At 40.5% G+C, this 24,144-nt stretch overlaps 1 protein-coding gene across 6 annotated transcripts in view; it reads left to right on the top strand.

Annotated features, from left to right (window-relative positions):
* RHBDL3 (rhomboid like 3) overlaps positions 1-24,144 on the top strand; it is a 204,575-nt gene that overhangs the window by 101,005 nt on the left and 79,426 nt on the right. For all 6 annotated transcript variants that reach the window (XM_089477979.1, XM_089477969.1, XM_089477960.1 and 3 more), the window contains one exon: positions 37-195. In XM_089477979.1, the coding sequence (XP_089334105.1) occupies positions 37-195 (159 nt within the window). The remainder of the gene's footprint in view (positions 1-36; positions 196-24,144) is intronic.

Genomic DNA, 24,144 nt, shown 5'->3' with positions numbered 1-24,144 from the left:
CGTGCAGTAATTTCCTTTGTTTGCTCTATCTTTCAGTTTGACCCTGAAAACACTGGCTACATAAGCACAGAGAAGTTTCGAAACCTTCTACAAAGACATGGCTCTGAGCTGGATCCACATAAACTAGAAGTGCTTTTGGCCTTGGCAGACAACAATTCTGATGGGAAGATCTGCTATCAAGACTTCGTCAATTTGGTAAGCTGCCTTGAGTCCCTATATTGGGAGAGAGGTGGGAAATAAATAAATAAACAAACAAATAAATAAATAAATACAAGTTGTTGTTGTTGTTATTTATACCCCGTTCTTCAGACAAAAGGCTATCAGAGCGGCTTAGACATTTCCCTGCCCTCAGGCTTACAATCTAAAGAGACAAGACAAAAAAGGAGAAGGGAATGGCAGTGGGGAAGGGGAAAAGTCCAGCAGATCTTCTCTCCCTCTGAGGCCATGTCAGATGGACTGGAGGGAGGGCCCTTCTTCTTACGCTGATTAGGCTCGATGGAGCTGGCCTGTCCTTCTCTCCCTGTAGATGATGGTGGATGCAGGGGAAGGCTCTTCTTTCAGGCAAGCCCTGATGGAACTGGGTTGCCTTTCTCTCCCTGTGGATGATGGTGGATGGAGGGGAGGGTAGTAGTAGTAGTTGTTGCTGTTTTCAGAAGACAGGTTTTGCTCCAGATTTTTGTAGTTCCTTGGTCCAGAAGGGGATCAACCCTGACATAAAGAACCCATTATGAGTGAAGTAGTAAGGGCTATTTTAATCTGAAAGTTTTTTTTCCTCCAAAACTAAACACTTCTTTCACCCTACCACTTTAAATGGTCTGTTTTAACATCTGTGGACCCAAGGCCTGGTTTTTAGTTTACTTGTGACAGACGTGTGGGTATATTTGGTTAATTGTTTGAACTGATTTGTAGTTCAGAATGTCTTGCCAAGTGGTTTTAATTTCAGAGAAATATAATTGCCATAAATGCCAGGTAAGGGTTTTGTCTTTTTAAGTTGTCTTCAAAAACTTTGGAGACTTCAGGATTTTCCAGGTCTTGGAAATAAGAATCTTTGGGACACAACTCCTAAAACTCCTGCCAGCAGTGGCTGTATTGGCTGACAGATCTGGGGAGTTGAAATCTAGATAGATAGATAGATAGATAGATAGATAGATAGATAGATAGATAGATAGATAGAGATACACACACACACACACTATCTATCTATCTATCTATCTATCTATCTATAATTTTCACTGTGTGTCTGTGTGTACATGCTTACTTGTTGCCAGGTAGTGATGAGAATCCTAACTTATCTTGTGAAGTTGAAGGCTTTCACAGCCGGTGTCCATAGTTTCCTGTGGGTTTTCTGTGCTACATGGCCATGTTCTGGAAGAATGTTTTGTTTGCATCTGTGGCTGGCATCTTCAGAGGGTGACTAACTTACCTTGTCTTCACATACTAGAACAAGAAATTGCTAGATTTTTCTCTGTGAAAGTCAAGGTACTTTCTGACAGTTTGAGTGACAGCTTTTTCAATCGTGGGAATGATTTTTCTGCAAATCACCTGCATTGTGCAAATTACAAGACAAAACTGTGATCGCAATAGCAGCTGCCTTCTTGTATGGGCTTTTACATTTAAAAGCATTAGATGTGTTGTTTGCATACTTTTGACCAATCAGCTTGGCCTTTTGTGTTTGGCTGTGTTCATACCTCTCTCTCTCTCTCTCTGTGTATATGTACATGCACTTTACTTCATAGAGGGAAAAGACCTAATTTTGTACTGAGCTGTTATGCAAAAACTGTGAAAGTCTCAACAAAAAGGTAGTTGTTATCTTGTTCTCACACTGGAGGAGAGAAATGCCAGTGTTAACAAAATTCTTATCGGAGTTTTTAATTGAGAATGTGTAATTTAGTGACATTGCTTCATATTCTTAACACCAAAAGGCATGCTTGTGTACTTAGAGATGTATTTGCCAGCATATGCACTTGCAGAACCATTCTTATGTTAATGCATATGTACTATGTTTATATTTCGGTTTTGCTTTAGAAACCACACAAAATCATAGGTGAGGCTCCCAACAATTTCCCAAAGTGTATAAATTTAAATACAAGAGAACTTGGACCTTAGTCTTTATGACCCAAAATTTATTTATGATCAATCAAGTCTTAGGATCCCAACACTACCGGCTGCTGGGGTTGTTGTACATATTTCTAGAAGGAAAAGGTGGAAGGTGGGAAGAAAGAAGAAAGTTGCACATGATTAAAACAAACAAAGATAGTCTAATGCTGTATGTTGAAGTGAAAGCTCCATCCTGAGCATGAAGAGCTTGGCTGTTTAAGGCAGCCTCCACGACAGTAAAGAACACATCTGCTCAGGTTGTGCTTTTAATACAGGAAAAAGGGGTAGAGAAAACAAGAATAAAAAATGCAGTAAACATTGTCAAGATGAGGGGGACGACATTCTTTTGGGTCAGTTGCATGTCCATATATTCAGTTTAGGAACTTGATTGACTCCTAAAGTAAACTTTCATAAGACATGGTATTTTAACTCAAATTTCTTACAATTTGCTTTTTAAAATTTGGATACTACCACGGTCTGCCATCATTTCCAAACAGGGCTGACTTCTTTGTGCACAGAAAACTTATTTTACTTCCTTTTTCAGCTACTGGGTTTTGGTTTTGCTTCATTTGCTTGCAAATAATATTGCACTTGATGTAATGTAAATACATGTATGCCCTGCCGTTGTCATAGAAAGGAATTGCTGTGTTGACAGTCTTGCTCTCATAATTCTCAGACCCCTCTAGCACACAAGCAAAGTGGAGTATCCCAAGAAATGTCTGCCCTTTTTCCATAACTGTATTCTGTTTTTAGTAAAAGATCTGTTAATAGATTGAACCTAATGGAAAGTTGTTAAACATCTTAAGAGACTACAAATAGTTGTGTGGATTTCTGGCTGGCCTTAATTCTGCCTGTGTTGGCTAGCGAATTGTGGGGGTGTAATCCATGGAAGTAACTTTTCTGCTTAGGTTTAGCTGAGTCCATGTAGTTGTTAGGGAGTGTAATGACCATTCCTGTCATAACTGACAGGGCCTGTGGGAATTTCATGACGTAACCTGTGTTGCTATAATACTATAATATTTGCTTTAGATACTGGCTTAGGTTGTGAGTTGCTTTCACTGTTAAAATAACTTCAGACTCATCCCAAACTTGTTGCTTATACATTTTATTTGGAATTTTTCCATGAACAAAGGAGCAGGATATGTATTGTGCCAAAGCCAAAGATTTTTGAACGTTAGTGAAAAGGTCCCTAAGGCCATATTGCATGCCAAGCTGTTACCTTCTAAATGCATTGAACCAAATTAGTTGTACAGCCATGCTTATTGGGAGAGGGGAGTTATAGTCCAACATATGTTGGACAGCAAGCTGGGACAGCTTAACGTGAAGGACCAAAATCATCCTTCCTTTGGACTAGATGTGGGAAACATGTTCCTTCTAGTGTTACTGGACTGCTGCTTCTAGCAGCCTTCATGGATTGTGCTGGATAGGGCTGCAGGGTGTTGCAATCCAACATGTGGAAGGTCACAAGATGCCCACACCTAATTGTGACATTTATTTTGCTTTCATGATATTGCAAATATGGTTGCATCCATATATTTTTTTTTTGGTCAGTCTCCACATTAGTTTTTGCTAGTGCAAAATGTCAATAGTTCATAGGTAAAACTTTAGTTAGTAATCAGAGGTTAGGCAGTTTAGCCCAGGAAAAAGAACTGAACAAAGGCTCCCCCCTCAGCCAATCAAGAAAGCTAAATGTTACTAAAATCAACACAAATACAAGAAAGAACGGAACCTAAAACTTAGATTGTGGGGTGGGAAACTGTTTTCCTGATTTTAAAAATTATTTTAAAATGTTAAAGAAAAACTTTAATTGCCAGAAAACTAAAGATCATTGAAGATGTCAGGTGGGTGGGTGGGTGAGAAACAGCTGCTGAAGCTGAAGAACTGATTAAGAGGGCTGGATCAAGGACAGTAAGGTATTGCTTGGATAAGGGACCTGGATAAAGTGAGGACACTGGCTAGTTTAGTTAATTGGATGCATTTATATCTGGCATTTTGCTATCCTACTAGCCAATGAACCTGACTTTGTATAGTGTGACATACAAAAGTCTTCAAGTAACATTATGGAATTGTTGTTAAAGTTGGACATACTGTCTACATGCAGTGTATGCACCATCCTGTAGGCTGGCCTTCTCAATATATACTCTACACAGGAAGTGTAGTAGTTAATCTGGTTGATGTTGTGTGTCAGTTAATTGTTGTTGTTCCCCACCGTGATCCATAGGGAGAGGTGGGTAAAATATAAATATCACTGTTATTTATTGATCTGGAGCATTTGAACCGTGTCACCATTTCGACAGACCCCTAGACATTTTTCTTTTTGTCCTGTTGTAGGCAAGTGGATGCAAGAAGTTAATCATAATGGCTGGGGAAAAATCATAATCCAAGGATGGATTGTTGGAGAATGCAGTTTTGTTTTTCCCTCTCCAGAAATGGCTCCTGATCTTAGCCATTCTTACTCAGTTTTTCCCTGTTGTCCAGGTTTCTGTTTAGAGTCTTGCCATTATGTTTCTCCCCTTCCTTACATGTTTCTGCTCTGCAGTCTTTGCTACTTTGTATACAGTCTCTCCAACTTGATCTGTTTTACTGTGCTTTCAGTTACCTTCACAGTTTTTGAGAGCCCCTTTTTGAGAAACCAGCTTGTTACAGAATCTTCATTAAACAGGACCCTGAATAATAGCAATGTTCTGGTTAAAGTAGTCCGCTGTTTAGTGTCTCAAGATAGTATTGGAGACTATAGAATCATATAAATTCAATGGTTCCCAAATTGAATTCCCAGTCCAGATGTTTGGCTTTCTGCTCCCAGAAGCCCCAGCCAGTTTGGCTAATAGTCTGGAATTCTGGGAGCTGAAGTCCAAACATCTGGACTGGGAATCACTGTTGCAAGCAACCATCACACTGAAATTGATTAATGCCTTTAAAAACCAAGTAACACCAGGATACAGACTTTTAGGTCCTCTCCACTATCAAGTATTGTAAAATGGTACTGTAGACTGCACTTACACTTATCAGTCTGTCACCTAATGAGTGAGAATAGCACTACAACCTACTTGCAGATTTATTTTTTAAATAAAATTGTTAATACTTTAAAAAAATAACCCCAAGATGCACACCCCTAGGGTCCTTTTAGTAGCCATGCCAATTTTCACATGTCTAAGAATTATGATCTTAGATCTGTGGCAAAAAACAGACACAGGTATACACATTGTCTTTGTTATTATAGATTATCCATATGCTGTGTTTGTATATCCATTTAGAGTTTAGAACTTTTTCCTACTGATGTTTTTACTTAGTAAACTTTAAACATTGTTATTTGAATTGTTGTGTGTGTGAAGAGGAATGTCCAGGACTTTCATTTGGTCACCACTGTAATGTTGTGAAGAATGGTCCGTAAAGTTTCTCAAACAGATAAATACATTTATTCAAAAGTCAATATCTTCTAGAAAGCTGGAGCTTCAGAATACTCACACACATAGTCAGTCTCTTTCCAAACAACTCCCAAGATCACAAAATGATTTATAGGAACACAGTAACACAGAACAGGTGAATGAAGAGAGAGGATGTAAGACTTAAAGAAGCATACAACATATATCACATCCCTCTTCTTTCAGAAAAAGAAGAATTACAAACTACAGTATTAAGATCATTAAAAATCCAAAGGAATCATACATTAGTAATAAAATTACAATCTTCACAACATCATAAAAGGAAATTTCACTCATGATGGTACATATCTCTCAGGTAAGAATACCTTTCTCCCATAGGATGTTAGGTGTATGGGGGACCTTTCTTTTATCTGAGAAACACTTGTACCTTGACAATTGTCTTGGTCACCTTGGTATACATCCTAACTCACTTCCACGTGACTATCGGCAACCCTTCCCCGGCATCTACGCCTATTGCGTCTATACTTATGTCCATCCTCAGTCACAACCCAATATGTTCGGGGCTGCCTACACTTTTCTACGACAGTTGCAGCAGACCACCCTTCCTTCTCTTCAACCCATACATGATCTCCTTCTTGTAGAGGCTTAAGGGACTTTGCAGTTTGATCATAATAATATTTTTGTTTCTCCTGAGCTCTTTTGAGACAGTCTCCTACACCACTAGGCACTGCTGGAGATAACACATCCTTAGTTACTGGGAGTTTAGTCCTTAATACTCTGTTCATCAGCATTTGTGCTGGTGAATATAACATTCCAGTAACAGGAGTGTTACGATATTCTAACAGTGCCAAGTATGGATCTCTTTTTGAGTCTTCTGCCTTCTTAATCAGTTGTTTAATAGACTGTATCATTCTTTCTGCCATTCCATTAGACTGGGAGCATTAGAATGCCCATAGGAAGGAAAGAATAAACCCATAGGAAGGAAAGAATAAAAACAAATGTACTTTTAATGCGTTCCTGGGTTCTGCGTGGCCACATATGAATGGCTATTGACTGGATATGAATGGATATTGCAAACACAATTATACAAATTAAAACAATTTGCATATTTGTAAAAATTCTTTTTAAAAAACCCATCAAATTCAGCAAGAGTACTGCTTATTTCATACTGAATCCAGAACATATGCAGTCTTCCACTGTTCAGTAAACCCCACAAAACATCATGCAAAACACTCTTGCAGAAAACGTGCTGCTCAGCAGTTGGAATCCCAAAGCCTTAAATAAAAATGCAGAATTGATAGAAATAAATAATACAGTGACTATTATAAGAAATTTACCTTTCATTCTCTCCTAAATCAATACATAAAAATTATTTTACCTAATTCAAAGTGACAAGGGACTAATTCTTATCCCTGGCAAACACAACTGCTCCCCTCTCCAGCATATTCTCTCTTTCTCTTGCTTGTTCGTTTTTTTTAAAAAAAATTTATCATCAGTTGTAAACCACTCCACCATTTAAACTCTGGTTCTCTGCATTTCAACTTGTAGGTTTCTGAAGGCAAAGACATGTGCACACCTCTGGTGCAAAATAGTACAAAGCACAATAGCACAAATAGTACAGCAGTACAAATTACCTATAACGTAGAATTTGTATATGACCTCAGATGATTTGACACTGCTTTAACTGCCATGGCTCAATTCTATGGAATTCTGGGAACTGTAGTTTTGTGACATATTTCGCTTTCTCTGTCAGAGAGCTCTGGTGCCACAACAGACTACAAATCCCAGGATTCCCCAGGATGGAGCCATGGCAGTTAAAGTGGCTGTCAAACATGCATTAATTCTGCAGTGTGGCAGCAGCCACACACCTACTTGGCCTGATAGAGAGGATACTGAGCAATCTTAAATGCAGTACAGTAAATTATTTGTATCTCTTTCTGAATAGTCTGGTACTAAACCAGTTGTCAGCAAGGTCTCCAAAGCAGCTTCCGTTTCCAGAAGTACACTTAAATGTTATGCTGTCCATTTAATTTCATTTTAATTACTTCTGTCAAGTATTTCGGCATTAATATTGCCAGAACAATTGATGGTATTACTGTTAGATGTACTAATCTTTTTATTTTGATACCTGTGGCATCTTGCACAGAATACGTGTTTAATCTGATTTCTTGGAAAGAAGGATCACAAACAATTCCAAGGCCCAGCGATCTTTGGGCAACTCATAGTGTTTCACTATGGTGACCTGCCTTGGACCCCCCACTCTGAGTTTATGGGAGATGTCAGTGAAAATGTCTCAGCATGACCTGGAATGAATACTGCATAGGAAATTTAAAATGACAGTTGCAGGGCATCCCAAAACTCTAGATGACCTCAGTTTTATAGATATATTAAATAGCATGGGGGCCAAAACAAACTCTGAGGAACCCCCAGGCCAATGGCTGGATTCCCCTGACACCAACCTCTGGGTTCGCCCCTTCAAGAAGGAAGGGAACCACTGTAAATCAGTGCATAGCCAATTCCCATCCCAGTGAAGTGGCCCAGAAGGTCATCATGGTCAAGAGCCGCTGAGAGGTCCAGCAAAACCTACAGGGACACATTTCCTCTTCTCAGTTCCTTGTGTTGCTCCTCTGTCCCATAACCAGGCCTGGAACCAGATTGAAATGGCTCTAGATAATCTGTTTCATCCAGGAACTCCAGAAGTCACCACACACCCCAACACTTTTCTAAAAATAGTGTGTTGGATATTGGCTGATCATTATCCATTATAGAAGGATTCAGGGATGTCTTTTTCAACAAAGGCCTTGCAATTACCTCCTTGAAGCAGTAGGGCACTGGAACTTCGCCCAGTCAGCCACCACCCCCACCCCCGGCTTGTTAATAAGCCAGGAAGGCCAAGGGTCTAGTACACATGTAGTGGCTGTCCACATTCTCAGGCTGCACAAACTGAAAAGTATCCAAAATGGCTGGACAAGCAGAAACCATTGTTATATCTACTGGAACTGTATCAACTACAGCATCCAAGTTGGAGCAAATCTGAGTGATTTCATTTGCAAAGTATCATGCAAATTCTTCACACTGTGCTGTGGGATAGTCTCTGTTTTCAACTTGAGGGCCAATATGTAATAGACTTCTGACTACTCAAAACAGCTCTGCTCGATCCACCTTGCAGATGCAAGATAAAAAAATAATTTATTTGCTGCCTGCACTGCCATGGAGTAGGCCTTCAAATAGGTTCTAGCCCAGTGATGGAGAACCTATGGCACGCGTGCCAGAGGTGGCACTCAGAGCCCTCTCTGTGGGCACACATGCTGTCGCCCTAGCACAGAGTTTGCCAGAGTTTCTTACTAGAAAGCCAGAGGGACGTGGCACTTTGCAATAAATAAGTAGGGTCTGGGTGGTAGTTTGGGCACTCGGTCTGTAAAAGGTTCACCATCACTGTTCTAGCCCATGTTCGGTCAGACTCACTCAGTCTTCCAGCAACATTGCTTTAGTCTCTGTCCCACTCAATTCATTACCAACACCAACCTGGAAAACCAGGGGGCTGTTTTGGCTCCACTCAGTAAGAGGGGCTACTCAGGGGCAATTGTGTCCACTTCCTGAACCATTTCTCCATTCCAGAGCTCAGCCAAAGCTCTGACAGAAGCATCTGCTGAGGCAACAGGAAAATCCCCAAGAGCCACCGGAAGTTTATTTGAATCCATCAGCCTCCTGGGGAGGACCATTCTAATCAGTCCCCCACTCCTGCAGAGGTTCTGAGTCCCAATGAGTCTAAAATAGAACAAGTAATGATGTGTCCATAATAACAGAACTGTGGAGATCACCATCACCCCACCCAGCACAGAAAAGATCCAGAGTATGCCCAACAGCATGAGCAGGGGCAAATACCACTTGGGACAGACCGATGGTTGTTATGTAGGCCACTAAGTCCTCAGCTATTCCTGACAGGGCAGATTCAGCATTGATGTTGAAGTCCTTCATCACAACCAACTGCAGAGACTCCAGCACCAACCCCAAGACCACTTTGGCTACCTCAGGAAAGGAGACGATTGAGCAGCAGGGTGGGCAGTACACCCACAGAATCCCTGTTCTGTCTTGACTACTCACTTTTGAGTATACACACTCAAAATCTGCAGACTGTGGGATAAGGCACTTGACTAGGGGATGGTGTCATGATAGACCACTGCAACTCTATGTTCCCAACCCCCAGGTGTTGCCTACTGCTGCACAGAAAAAGCAGGCAGGTAGGGCAGAGAGAAATTAAACCTGGCCACCTACCCCCAGTCTCATCTAGCCAGATAGAATCATAGAATCGTAGAGTTCGAAGAGACCACAAGGGCCATCCAGTCCAACCCCCTGCCATGCAGGAAATCACAATCAAAGCATCCCCGACAGATGGCCTCCAGCCTCTGCTTGAAGACCTCCAAGGAAGGAGACTCCACTACACTCCGAGGAAGTGTGTTCCACTGTCAAACAGCCCTCACTGTCAGGAAGTTCCTGACAGTGAGGTGGAATCTTTTCTCCTGCAGTTTGCATCCATTGCTCTGGGTCCTAGTCTCTGGAGCAGCAGAAAACAAGCTTGCTCCCTCCTCAATATGACATCCCTTCAAATATTTAAACAGAGCTATCATATCACCTCTTAACCTTCTTTTCTCCAGGCTAAACATCCCCAGCTCCCTAAGGCGTTCCTCATAGGGTAAGGTTTCCAGACCCTTCACCATTTTAGTCACCCTCCTTTGGACACGCTCCAGTTTCCCAATGTCCTTTGTGAATTGTGGTGCCCAGAACTGGACACAATATTCCAGGTGGGGCCTGACCAGAGCAGAATATAGTGGCACTATGACTTCCCTTGATCTAGACACTATACTTCTATTGATGCAGCCTAAAATCGCATTGGCCTTGTTAGCTGCTGCATCGCACTGTTGACTCATGTTCAACTTATGGTCTACTTGGACTCCTAGACCTAGATGGAGGACTCCTTTCATACGTAGTTTCATTCAGCCAGGTGTCCTCCATCCTATATCTGTGTTTTTCGTTTTTCCGCCCTAAGTGCAGTACCTTACATTTCTCCGTGTTGAATTTCATTTTGTTAGCTATGGCCAAGTTTTCTAGTCTGTTTAGGTCATTTTGAATCTTGATCCTGTCCTCTGGAGTATTAGCTACTCCCCCTAATTTGGTGTCATCTGCAAATTTGATAAGTATGCCCCCAATATTGTCCTCCAAGTCATTGATAAAGATGTTGAATAGCACTGGGCCCAGGACAGAGCCCTGTGGGACCCCAATGGGTATATCCAGATATCTGGATATAGGTCAAGTTGGCATGCTCATCCAGAATCAAATCCTGCATGGCTGTTGTTTTACCATTCACTGACCTGTCACTAAGGCTATCTAGGTTATTTTATCTAGGAGCTAGTTTGGGGGCAACAAGCACCCTGTTATGCTTGTTTCTTCCATGATATTGTAATTGTCTCCTCCCTCCGTATTTCCCTCTGCTCTGTATGACTCCAGTGGCTGCTCCTTGAATCAGTTCATCACCTCCTTCTTCTGGAAAACACATTCTTCTTTCACTAGGTTGTGTGTGCACCTTCATGTTGTCTGTCCACTGCCCATTACTCCCTGCAATTTATCTCAAGTAGAGTCAAAAGATGTTTCTCCCCTTTGATTCTGCTCTGCAGTGAACTCTGCAAATGCCCTGAAACCCAATATTCCATTTAAGTAGGTAGATGTAACTAGCTATGACAGATTGCCTTTATTGATTCCATACAGAATTCTCTGTATTGCTTTCTCTTGTTCTTCCATTTTATCCCTCCATTCTGAATAAACTCTCTTTATATATTTGGGCATTTGGCTACATTGATTTAAAAGAGAATATCTCACTAAAATCTTCCCTACGTGCAAGACTGCATGGTTGCTAAGCTGCACCTTGTGTTCTTAAAATGTTCACACAAGATTTTGTTCATGTTCTTTTCTGTCTTGACTTTCAGCAAGAAATGATGCCTTGCACCATCTCTTTTTATTTTATTCTATTTAGAGGTGAACTGAAGAGCCAGTTCCTTAGCAAGAGGGCCCAGGATTTCACAAAGCAACTGGTGAAGATTTGCCAGTGGTGGCAGCCCATCATGAATTCATCTTTTGAGGAGAAACTTGTAAAAAAATTAATTCATCAGTAGGAAATGACATTTTCCTAAGAATTGTAAAGAACCTACTATAGGCAAAATTGCCATTTCTCCTTTTGAGGAAAAAGACAACACCTCAAGACATCACTTGCCACCTCATCCATTACACTTGTAAGCCATTTCCCCCCATTATGCCAATAAATGTTTTTTTGGAGTTCCGGCTCAGAAATTTCTGGAGGTTTGATTCAGAGTTGTCCCCCTGAACAAGTGTTTCAAAGTATCCACAAGCCAAAATGTGACAGGCTTTTAGGTAATAAAGGGCCATCTTCTCATCATCTTGAGATATGCCTCCCTTTTCTCTGGTTGATTTCAATGTAATTGTTATTTTTCCCCCAATTTCCCTCTTGAGCTTGGGACCCAGTGAAAAAGATAGGCTTGGAAACCTGCAGATCGGTGCTTGGAAAAGTTTTTTTTAAAAAAAACCCTAAAAATCCCAAAGTTTTCTAGACAGCATGGACAGTGGATTGGGGATTCTGGGAGCTGTAGTTTTAAGTGAATTTTCTAAACTCTTATTTGCAGTACAATACACCTGTCTGAAAGTAAATAGATGGGAGAGTTGCTGACATTCACCTTCCTGCTGACCCTGGCATGCAAACCCACTTGTCATTTAAGAGGTCTTCATGAAGAGTTTTGAAAGGGAGACATTTCATGAACAGTTTTTGACCCTGATGATTCCTTCTGTAAAGTAGAATGTTTCATTGAGGAAATGTGGCAAGAAGGCATTGATTTCCTTTCACTCCTACCCCTTTGTTCCTATTCAGTTACATTTTTGCTCTTCTAATCAACTAGTGTATTGAAGCTTTACTTTATATCAAAAATAGACGTACTGTTTTATGTTAAGTTTTTTTTAAAATTGAAAGTTGGAAATCACACCTTTCCAGAGATATTCATGCAGATATTTGAAGTCTAGGATGCATTTGGCTTCCCACCTATCACCTTGTAATTTTTTTTAAACTTGGAACATTGCAGATTGAGAAATATCAAACCAAATCCTGGACAGATTTATTTATGTGTAAGAATCTACAGGTTCCATTGGAGCTTAGTTTCCAATTTTAAGTGTGGCTGGAAGTGTAACCTTAATTTATCTTGTTTTCATGCATGTTCCATATTTGATTAAATGATGGCTTCCCACTGTGATTGAGCCATTATCATAGATTAGATAGGAAGCATGGCTTTCCACATGTTGTTAGACTGCAACTTCCAGCAGCCCTAGTTAATAGAGCTCATGGTGAGGAATGCTGGTATTTGCAGTCCAAGAACATCTGTAGTACTGCACAATTCCCAACCTTGTTACAGACAAAACTTCAGAAAATATGGCAGAAGGGGAAAGGTAAATCATATCTGTTATCATTTCAGCAAACCAAGATATATTACACTCAAGCCCAGTCAGGTTTCTTTGTCACCCGAGGCAGCAGATCCCCCCCCCCCCCACAAAATGTCTCTCCCTTACCTTGTTGGTAAAAAACAAATGAAAATAAATTAAGTAACTCACAATTCACTGTTTTTTCACAAGACCCCAAATGTGCCTGAGGTGATTGCCTCACTCTACCTGATGGTGAGGCAGGCCTTCTTTGCCCTTCTTAAAGAACAGTATTTACATAACTACACATTTTTAGATTTTGTTGTTGCTCCTGCTTACTGAGTGTAACTATTTTCTTTCCCAGACTATGATGATGAAACTTGGAAAGTAAGGCAAAATTTATCATTAGCTGCATGTGTCCTGTGTGGGTGGTGGTTTATGTGTGTGACTCTGTTTCTGCCTATCAGTATTCATGGAAGGATAGCAAGAACCAACTGTGAACTGTTAAAACAGCATTGATCAGAACTGTTTATAGTTTCTCAAAACTAGTGCATATTGCCATCACTCTACCCGCTGTCCAAATAAAGGAACACTGCAAAAAGTTCTAAGGATGGACATATAAGTTATGGTAGAGCAGAATGTAGACTCAGGGAGGACACAGGCATGAGTCTGCAGGAAATGAGCAGAGCAGTGGAGGACAGGGAGACTTGAAGATGTCTCATCCACAGGGTCACCAGGAGTTGAAGTCAGCTGGAGCTGGAGGGCAGCTAACAACAACAACAGAATGTGTAACAGAATGTGGAATAATTTGATTGTTAGCTGTCCGATGCTTAACTGAGGGAATGTCTATTTTTAAGGTGGTGGTGCACGGCTGTAGGGAACTGTTTTAACAGGTGAGTGGTACTATGTTTGGCCCTGATACTTTTCCTGGATTCTCAATGTGTGTCCCAGAATTCCTTTTACTAACTACAGTTGTTTCCCTAACTGTACCTATGACTGAAAGAGAGGGACATTGCTAGTACAGTGAGCCCTTAGTATCTACTGGGATTTTGTTCTAGGACACACACACACCCACCAAATATTTTTAGAAATCTTCTCCCACATGATTCTTCTAAGATCCTTAGATGTCCCAGCAACCAGGCCCTGCTTCAGGCAAGTTGTACCCTCAGTATGATCATCTCCCAAGACAGGCCCTTCTGCAGGAGTTTTGAGTTATATGGCATACACTCTTTGGATAAATTCATTAATCATGTTCACTGGCCTCTTTGAGGAAGAGGGGTAAATCAACAAAGGCATAGGAAATTACTGCACACAGAAAAACTGGTGGGAGAGACGTGGGATCTAAAAGACAAAAACGGGTCTTATTGCATTTACCTGTGCCCAGGCTGTAGGCAGCCTGTATCCACCTGGGGATCTCGTCTACAACCCAGACTTCTCCTGCCGCTTTTTCAAGAATGGGATTTTCCTGTTCTTGAAAAAGCAGCTGGAAAAGTCTGGGTTGTAATTTTAATTAATTACATTAGCTTTATAGTTGTTGATTTGGGGTGCTATTAATTTCATTTAGTCTCTAACAGACAGAAAGCGAGAAAGAGATGTACAGTATAGAGATACACAGGGTTTGCAGCTTTGAAAAGTCTAGGGCCAATTTTGGGCTTCCAGAAGTCTCCACATGCTACACTAAGCCTCAAAATGCACAAACATTTTTAAGAATTTGAATTTGGAAGTCAGTTTAATGGTTATATCAAGGATAAAATTTCTGCAGGTGTTGCTTGACACACAACCAGGTAACAAGCAAAACCTGAAATTATCACCTCTTTGCCACCATCGAAGGAACTAGAGGCCTTTCTAGTTTTTATTCTGTCAACACTAATTCCTATTTATGTGGAAACCTGGCTGGTTGATAGGACCACTTGTAAACATGTACAGCCGAGTCAAGGTAAAAATTGCAAGATTGGGAACTATAATAGTGCCATCTCCACCCTTGGTATCACCCAGTGCAGGGGGAGAGCTGCCGCCAGCCAAAAGGATGTGTTGGCCCTCTCCTTTGTCGTGGCAGTGGAGGTCTCCTGGTGAGGAGGTGTCTGCTACCACAGCAAAGCTCAGAGAGGCATGCCTGATCCTCTCCTTTGCCACCATGGTGAAGCTGGGAGGGGTGCAGGGCAGGAGGGCCTGATGAGGTGTCACCCCTCTTCTGGAGTACGGGCTGCATCCCCCAATGGTAGATCTATGACATGTGCAAATGACATGTGTTTATGTTTGCATTGTGATGGATAATTGTCTTCTATTCACTTATTTTAAATTTTGGAAGTGGTTTGTGATGACTGTAAGAGTGTCTTCCAATGCATATGGGAGTGAACGTCTCCAGATAGAAAGACTACTATTGGTGCACAGTTGTGGCAGTGGCATCACAAGGGATGTGGGGGGGGGGGTGCGGACTGCACGAGGTGACATCCTAAGGTTGGGTGACACCACTGCTCCTCAGACATCTGTATTTTGGCAGAAATGGGCTGTGGCATTCACCTGTATCTATTTAAAATGCTGAAGAGATGGGGTGAGTGGGGTGAGGCTCAGTGGGAGGAGAAAGGAGAGACCCCCAGTTTCTTAAATTAAAATTTAAAAATTCAAAATTTAATTTTTAAAATAAAAAATATTTTAAAATGTTTAAAATTTTCCTTAAAAACGTCACGTCTTACCAAATTTTAACTTTAACTACATGAAACTATGTACTTGTAAATACATTTAGACTGGGTAGAGTATATTGTAATTTAAAGGTATAATTTTAATTTTTCTACTTGTTTATGTCCCAACTATTGCCATTACATTCAGTGATATATGGGAATTACAATTTAGGATTAAATTAGTGCAAAAAACATTACTAAGGATTCTGTATGGATGTGGTGTGGGAGGAGGTCAATGGGAGAGTGGCACCATGAGTTACTGCACTGGGTGACACCAACCCTACTGACACCACTGAGTTGTGGTAAGAGCCAGAGCAGTGTAGTGGCTTGAGGGTTTGACTACAGCTTTGGAGATGAGGGTTCAAATCTCCACTCAGCCATTGAAACCCACTGGGTGATCTTGGGCAAGTCACACTCTCTCAGTCTCAGAGGAGGGCAAAGGCAGAGCCCCTCTGAGCAAATCTTGCCAATTAAACCCCAAGATAGGTTTGCCCCTTAGGGTTGCCATAAGTTAGAAATGACTTGAAGATGCACAACAATAACGGAGCAGTATCAGTTGAAGAAAGTGGTTAGATTGATTTTTGGCCTAAATACCCTACAGGCACGAGATCTCACCTGATCTTGGAAGCTAAGCAGGGCCCGTCTTGGTTAGTACTTGGATGGGAGACACCAAAAAATAACAAGTGATGCAGGGGCTATATTTTAGAGGGAGGGACTGGCAAAACCACCTCCGAGTATTCTTTGCCTAAGAACACCCATTGAAATTAATGGGGTTTAGGTAAGTCACATACACAACAGGTGATATTTAAACTTGGGCTTTTTTGTTGTTGATGATGTTGTGATGGAAGGTTGTGCATAGCCTCTGCACTAGGGATAAGCAACATATGCCTCTAGGCTGCATGAAATCCTCTATCCCCTACTGAGGCTTTTTTTTTTTTTTTTTTTGGTGGCTCCTGGTGTTTCCATTAGCTCCTGCTGCTGAAATTAGTTCCATTGCCAACCACCACAACCTCCTGCAAAGCCACCAAAAACCAACCAACCTGCCATGGAAAAGCCAATGGTTTTGCTGTCTCTTCCCTTTTGGAGGGGAAAGAGATATTCTTCCGTTCTGACTAACCGGGTTCTATGGCTCAAGAAGGCACTCTGGCACCCTCTTCCATCATAAAGAGGCACCACACTGTTGCTACCAAATGTCAACAGCATTTATTGTTGGTGACAAGAAACTCAACAGCAGCTAATGAATTTCAGTAGCTACTGCAGTGGAGTTCCTGAGGTGACATCACTGCAGTCTCTGCTGAAATTCTGCAGCTGCTGTTGAGCTTCTTGCCCCCCAATCCTGAGAAGTTTCCCAGCCCTGCTCTATGGCAACATCTACCTTTAGGAGCCGGCATGGTGTAGTGGTTTGAGCATTAGACTAGGACACTGGAGGCCATGGTTCAAATACCTGTTCCATCTATGAAAATTGACTAGGTGACCTTTGGCAAATTACATATACTTAGTCTCAGAAAACCTTGTGATAGTGTCACCATAGATCAAAAATGATTTGAAGGCACACAACAACAACAACAACACTTTGTGCCTAGCCCAGCAATGAGTATAACCATAAGGCAATGTTGTACGTGCAGGGCTCAGCTGCAGTTGGATAGATGAGAGGTACTGCTATTATCAGGTCTCATACTCTTTGTGGCCCATTTTATGTTTTACTTTCTTGAGTCTTTTGGTGGGAGAGGTGATGTCTTTTAGAAGTATGTTTGTTATACCAGCATACATCCCCATTTCCTTTTTTTTTTACGGGTCTAACAAAGCCTGGGGCTTTTGTTTTTGTTTTCTGGTATATCATTTTAAACAGTTAAAACCAACACATTTTTAATGTCTTCCTCCACTGTTTTCCATCACAGTGTACAATTTGCCATTTCAGGTATGTATGCTGCATCAGAGCTGCTAGGAAGTTTAGGCAGAGGTAATCAGGTATTAACTCTGCTATTCCACTCCTTCACTCTGGAATCTTATCTTTATCAAAAGTCTTGCCATTTGAACTGCTGTTTTGAACCCAGATGCTAAAGAAGTTGGGAATTTGTCTACTGCATTGTGAGCAATTAATCATTTAATTAATTTTCTTACACAAATGTTGCTTGCCCTAAGCCTTGAGTGTAGCCAAGCTATAAATTAAAATAAAACAAGCATGTCATCCAGAAGAGGTTGACTTACCTGTTCTCTTCCTCTGTAGCAAAGCCAACAAATTGCTTGAAACTGATTAATGGCTCAAAACATAACTTGTCTTATGTTCAAAAAAGATAGAAGATAAAATCATTGCCATTAAAAGAATTTGGAAAATTACATTTTTGGACTACAGCTCCCAGAATCTCCCCACGACTTGGGCTGTGCTGGCTGGAGGATTATGGAACCTATAATTGAAAAAAAGTAATTCTACCCACCCCACACACACTCCCCAATTTTGTTCTGTGACAATGGTGTTTTTAAAGTCGTTTTTTTTGTCATTTAAAAAAATATTAACTGATAACAATGCAACTTGAGTATAGAGAATTACCTTAATTCAAACAGACAAGCCTTTTATATGCATAGAAACCTTGATTTTGCAACATGGTGCAGTTGACTAACATAAGACTATCACACAGGGACCTATGTGCATCCATCCTGAAAATGGTTAAAAGTGTTGGCATCCCAGAAAAGCAAGCCAATTCACTAATGCTTATCACACGCAGAGCATGATAAGGGGTTAAAAGCACATTACTTAGGGAAGAAAGTTGGTTGAAAGTGAATTTGGGTTTCAGATGGATGAGGACGTGCTCCAAACTGTCATTTCCACAAGTGCATACACACATGCCCCAGAGAGGGAAGGGAAGCCAGGGAGGAAAATCTTCTTTGCCCCAGAAGCTGTTTCAGAGGAAGGTAGGCTGAGGTTTCCCTTTGCAAACTTCCTTAAAACACAGACACACACCAGGGAGAAGGAAGAGGTGACTGCTCCATAAACCTGCCTGATTCCAGCAAGGACTGAAACTCCCAGATGCCCTCCTTTTCCAGGATATGTCCTCCATTTCTCCCTCATGTACAGGAGGAATTCCAAAACATCTTCTCCCTCTGCCTTCTTTCACTAGCTGTTCCCTGCTGCAGGAGGAAGGAGACCAGCTGCACGAGGAAAAGAGGTGTGTGTTTGTGTTTCTCTTTAAGGACAAGGCTTTCTCCCTTCCCTTGGCACAACAAGGGTCCTTGGGAAATGTGGGAACAGGGAGGATCGGGGACTTGGTTTTCAGACTGCTGCAATTACACGAAGAGAGCAAATTCGCAAGTGAAATGGAAATGCAAATACGGTAGTTTTGTGAAAATGCTTATTTCCTGATTCACCTCACTTTCTGTCTGGAGTCTGACCGGTTTGCGCGCAGTGTCATCTGAAAAGCAATTACAAAGTTGTCTCTAATGCCTTGGATGACCTTGTATTGGGACCAGTTTAACCTTCCAATTTTCCCTGTGTGAGAAAGTCAATAGACCTCATCCAGACAGAGCAAATGTATCCGTCTAGTGCTGTACAATGAGCTCCCCCCCACATCTCCCCCATTCTCTATTTGTTCCTGTTGAAAACTGACATTTAAAAAACAATCACCTTCTGTGCATGGTTTAACTAGTGTGGTTCATAAAGGCAGCTGCTTTTGATTAATATGTGGGGGTCTGCTGGTGATACGGGCTGAGATGTTAGTTGTGGGTCTGCTTAATCATCTCACCCCACTTGACTTTTCCTTCTGTTTCCAGTTATGGAGTACCTTTCACCACTGCAATGGCTCTTCATGTTAAACACACACACATCTCTCCACTGGACCATCAAGGTGAAACAGTTGGAAATGGGTGCTGAAGGTGATCTAGCTCAGTGTTCTTGTACTATATGAAAATATCTTTTTTAAAAAGAAGAAATGCTATGGAAAGAACTCCATGGTAGTTATAGGAGTGGGCTGGAGCATAACCTGAAGTTGTGGTACCATGAGCCAAATGCTGGCTGCACTGATTAGCAAGAGAACTTAAGCTTATTATATAAGCAGGAGCCGTCCTGGTTAGTACTTAAATGGTAGATCACCAACAAATATCAGGTGCTGTAGGCTATATTTCAGAGGACGAAACTAGAAAAACCACCTCTAAATGTTCCTTGCCTAAGAAAATAATAGATCACCATAAGTTGACAGGTGACTTGAAGGCTCCATATACTTATAGTTTAATGCTAACACTTTGGAGAGTTTTTAAAAATGAAAACTGGAGGCTTTGGATTTGAATAAAAATACTTCAGAAACAGAAGAAAAAGTCAGAAGAGTCAAGAAGATTAGATACACCCACAGCTAACATTATTGAGCCTAAATACCCTGAAAGTATCAGATCCCATCTGCTCTTTAGAAGCTAAGCAGGGTCAGAAGGGAGATCACCAAAGAATACCAGGTGTTGTAAAGTGTATTTCAGTGGAAAGAAATGGCAAACCTTTTCTTGAGTATTCTTTGCCTAAAAAAACTCTTATGAATTTCATTGGGTCACTGTAAATCAACTGGTGACCTGAAGGCATATACACAGCTAATACTCCCAACACACATGACCAGTAGATGAATGAACTGAACTAAGCAGCCCTTTGAGGGGTTTTTAAGCCAGGAGGCAAGATTTAGAAGGGGATGCAACATTAATGTCAAAGATTTGTGCAGTACAAATCACTCAGAATGACTATTCTGGATAAACCCACAGTAAACTACCAGTGCTTTAAATCAAACACAAAAGGGCTTTCACATACATTTTGTTGTATTTGAACTAAAAAAAAGTGTTTCCTAGAACTCAACTTTGAAAGTGGTCACTGGCCCCCACAGCAATTACCCCATTCCTTCAATTTTGTTTTTGTTGTGAATTGAGGCAAGCAACTCTGCTGGCACTTTGGGAGGAAAGCCATGAGGTTATAGATGGCAGTAGGTGGGTATGGATTCCTTCACTTGCAAGAGTGGGAAAGAGCTTGAGCCATATCTGTCCTTCAGAGGAAGTGGAAACCATGCTTGAAAAGAAAGATAGTTGTAATTTTCTATGGGATTTAATACATTGTTTTCCTTGTTTGGTTGTGCCACCTGTATTAATCCTACAATTTTTTGTTGTGAGCTAAGGAGAGATTGTTTCATTTGAAAAAAAATAAATCATAGCTTGAAATCATGTTCTAGGAAACTTGCCTGCAAAGCTCTTGTGGATATAGCGTTCTAGTGAAAAGTTATGTCTGTATGTGTGGACAAAGTGCTTTGGCATTGGAACTAGCCTTCTGTATTTCTCTGTAATTCAATGTTGCTTAGGCTCTCAGCGTTGTTAGGGTGTGATTCTCTACACAGTGAAATATGCAGAGAAACCTCCCCTGAGCCTAAATTCTGAGAATGAGTGACCAAACTTTTCCTCAGAGAGATCTTTCTGTCTTTAAATTGGCACTGTGTCTCCTTTCAGCCAACAAAAAGCCTATGCTGGTTTAAGAGACATGGTCTCATATTGGATGGTAATTTAATTCAGATTCCTGTTAGATGATAGCAGCTGTGCACTATGGTGATGTCTTTGGAGAGACCCCCATTGCTGGGGAGCTTTCTGCCATTAGGTGTGTGTCATCATGCAGTACTAGTCAAGTGTGTCTGATACGGACCTCTTAAGTGAACATCTGTCAAATGAATGTAACCTTTGAGTATGAGCTGATGTCATGAGATATCAATATTTGGGGTATGATCCTTGCCACTTCATGCTAATAATATTGTATCACAGGAAGACTCCCATTTGTGTCACAGTTTACATTCTTTGAAACACTTGTTATATGTTATCTCCGTGATTTTACCACATCCATGTATAATACAATTGTATTCCCATATTGCAGGCGAAAGAAGGGAGGAGCAGAGTTGTCTGCCTAAGACCATCTTGTCAAATCATTGTTCAGATAAGATTTTAATTGGGAAATTCTCTGGGTCACAGGCACACATTCTGAGTGCTCCTATTTCCAACTGGACTAGGGCTTGGAAAAGTTACTTTTTGATGTCCTATAGTAGCTGGGGGATTTGGGGAGCTGTGTCCAAAAAAAGCAGGATTTCCAGGCTCTGCACTGGGCAGGATAGGATCACTACTAAGCCCCCTTGTGCCATCAGACTTACAGGATAAAAATCTTCCTGTGGTATTCTGCCCCTCTTCCCCATTCCACAAGAATACAAGGGCTTCTGCACATTTTCAAGCAGTATTTGTACTTTGGGACATGATTCAGGAAGATTCGGGAAGATTAATTTCCACAAAAATACACGTGCTTTTTTTTGCAGCAGAATAGCCAGAAGACATGTTCATTACACAAAAAAGCAGTATTTTTGCACAGAAGACAGCACCAATATACTGGTTCTTGCACAAAAATAAATAGATAAATAAAATGGCATTTTTGTGCAGAGAACCTGTTTTCTGCCCAAAAACATGTTTTATACACACAAAAAGCAAGGTTGTTTTTGCACAACCTGTGCCGATTTATGCAGTTTTCACATATTTCTGCACAGGGAACAAGTTTTGGGGCAGGAATTTTTTGTTCTGAGCAAAAAGCAATGTTTTTATACCAGAATCATTCTGTTTGCATTAAGTACATTGTCTCATTTTTATTGTAAGCTGTCTTGAGTCACATTTTTGTGAAGATTGGTCAAGTGTAAAGCCAATAAACTGCTGCTGCCACCTGCAACTGTATTATGCCCACCCACCTGAGACCACAGGGATGCTGTGCCTGCCACTGCGCTGAACCAGTTCTCTCGTCTCTCAGTCCCTTGCACGCAACCTCCTCATTCCCTGCAGCATACACATTCCTAGATTCATCTCCCCCTCCTCTTTCAAACCTTCTTCTATGACCTTTTAGTGCACTCTTTTACCTCCTTGAACCTTTCTTTCCTTTTTCCGTCTTATGAATGTAAAGCTTCTTATGGTCTGGATCCTGTGTTACACCTTTCCACTATGAAGAAAGAAGTCTGTGGAAGACCTCTTGATGCTAGCCATTAACAAGAAATGTGAATACACCGTGCAAAGGTTTTAGTAATTGTGAGAAATATTAGGTGTGATTTATTTTTCATAGATTCATTTCTACTAATATAAATGCACTTATAAAGGAAAAATTCTTAATTTAACCTCATCAAAAATGTATTTCTATACATGTGAAATTTGGAGTGAAAATCCCCCCTCCCCAGTTAATATAAATTGCTTTGAGCCACCAAGAGACTGTTGGTAGCTTACTTGTATGTTTCTGACCTTGAATGACCCCAGCTGCTGCTCTTTTAACCCCAGAGATGTTTTGGATTCTTAAAAGTTTTTCTGGATATCTCCAGCAAAGCAAAATAAAAGCACAGCTATTTTTGCACATATTTAGCATTTTTCAAATTAGCCAGACAATTTCACAAGATGGAAACATATGCATACTGGAAACAGAGAGACATCAAGATATAATGAGGAAGAAACCACCATTGTAATCATCATTCATCATCATATCAACTGAAAGGCTACTTCAAAAGCAGAGCTTGGAAAGATAGTTTTAAAAAGTACGTACAAAAAGGCAACCTCTCACCTTTCTGCCATTCAAGGGCTTTAACTTATTTACCCTTGTTTCATCTGTAGTAACTTGTTATGTTGGTTTTTTTTAAAAAAAAAAAAACATAATGTAAAAGTAACAAGCAATATATTTTCTAAAAAGAAATTTAAAAAGCAGTCTACTTTTTAAAACCTAATATATTCTCTTTTTAAATAATATAAAATGTCCTAACTTTAAAAATCATATTAGAATAATCCAAGAAAGCATTTCTTGTCCCTCAAAAAGTAGTAGGGAAAAAGTACTAATTTTTGACTCCACAAAAAGGTAATGGAAAAAAGTACTTAATTTAGTGGTCATTACTTTTATAAAGAAGTAGCCACTCTGGTCTTCTTAAAGTAACATGTCATAAGTGACATCATTGCTTGCAAAGTGTTACTTCCACCCTTTATTTCACCTCGCAAAAATATATGAATATAGAAAATATCTCATGTATTTATGATGTACGCATCTAAATGAAACGAGCAAATTCCATATTACTTTCCTCTCATTATCAGGCATTTAACAGCAAACAGATGCTGTGAACAACATTCTGTTCATAGGAAATTATTAAATATGGATATAATTTTCAAGAAAAACAACCCAAGGCCTGCTTTCAGTGCTTTGCAGAGGAGAGCGGCAGAAGTAGTCAGATAAATGTGGTCTTGTGGATTATTTCTCATACGTATGCATGAAAATTGCACTTTGTGAGAGTAAAGGATACTCCTGGCACGACGCCATATACAGTTTAGTTTTATGGAAGGAAGTGCTATAGCAAAAATACTTCTTTTCTTTTTCCTCTTGAAGAGTCCTTAAAGATTAACATTTTGTTTGAGAAGCTATGGGAAGGGGGAAAAAGAGAACCCTTACTCCAAAAACAATTAGCATGAAAATTAGCATTTTCATTGTACAGCATGGTTTTGTTGTTGTTGTGCTT

This window comes from Sceloporus occidentalis, unplaced genomic scaffold, assembly GCF_023333645.1.
Source record: "Sceloporus occidentalis isolate IW3139 unplaced genomic scaffold, rSceOcc1.0.p SCAF_1, whole genome shotgun sequence".
Classification (NCBI taxonomy): domain Eukaryota; kingdom Metazoa; phylum Chordata; class Lepidosauria; order Squamata; family Phrynosomatidae; genus Sceloporus; species Sceloporus occidentalis.
The sequence above is the reverse complement of the archived record's forward strand: the minus strand, read 5'-3'. Positions and strand labels throughout refer to the sequence as shown.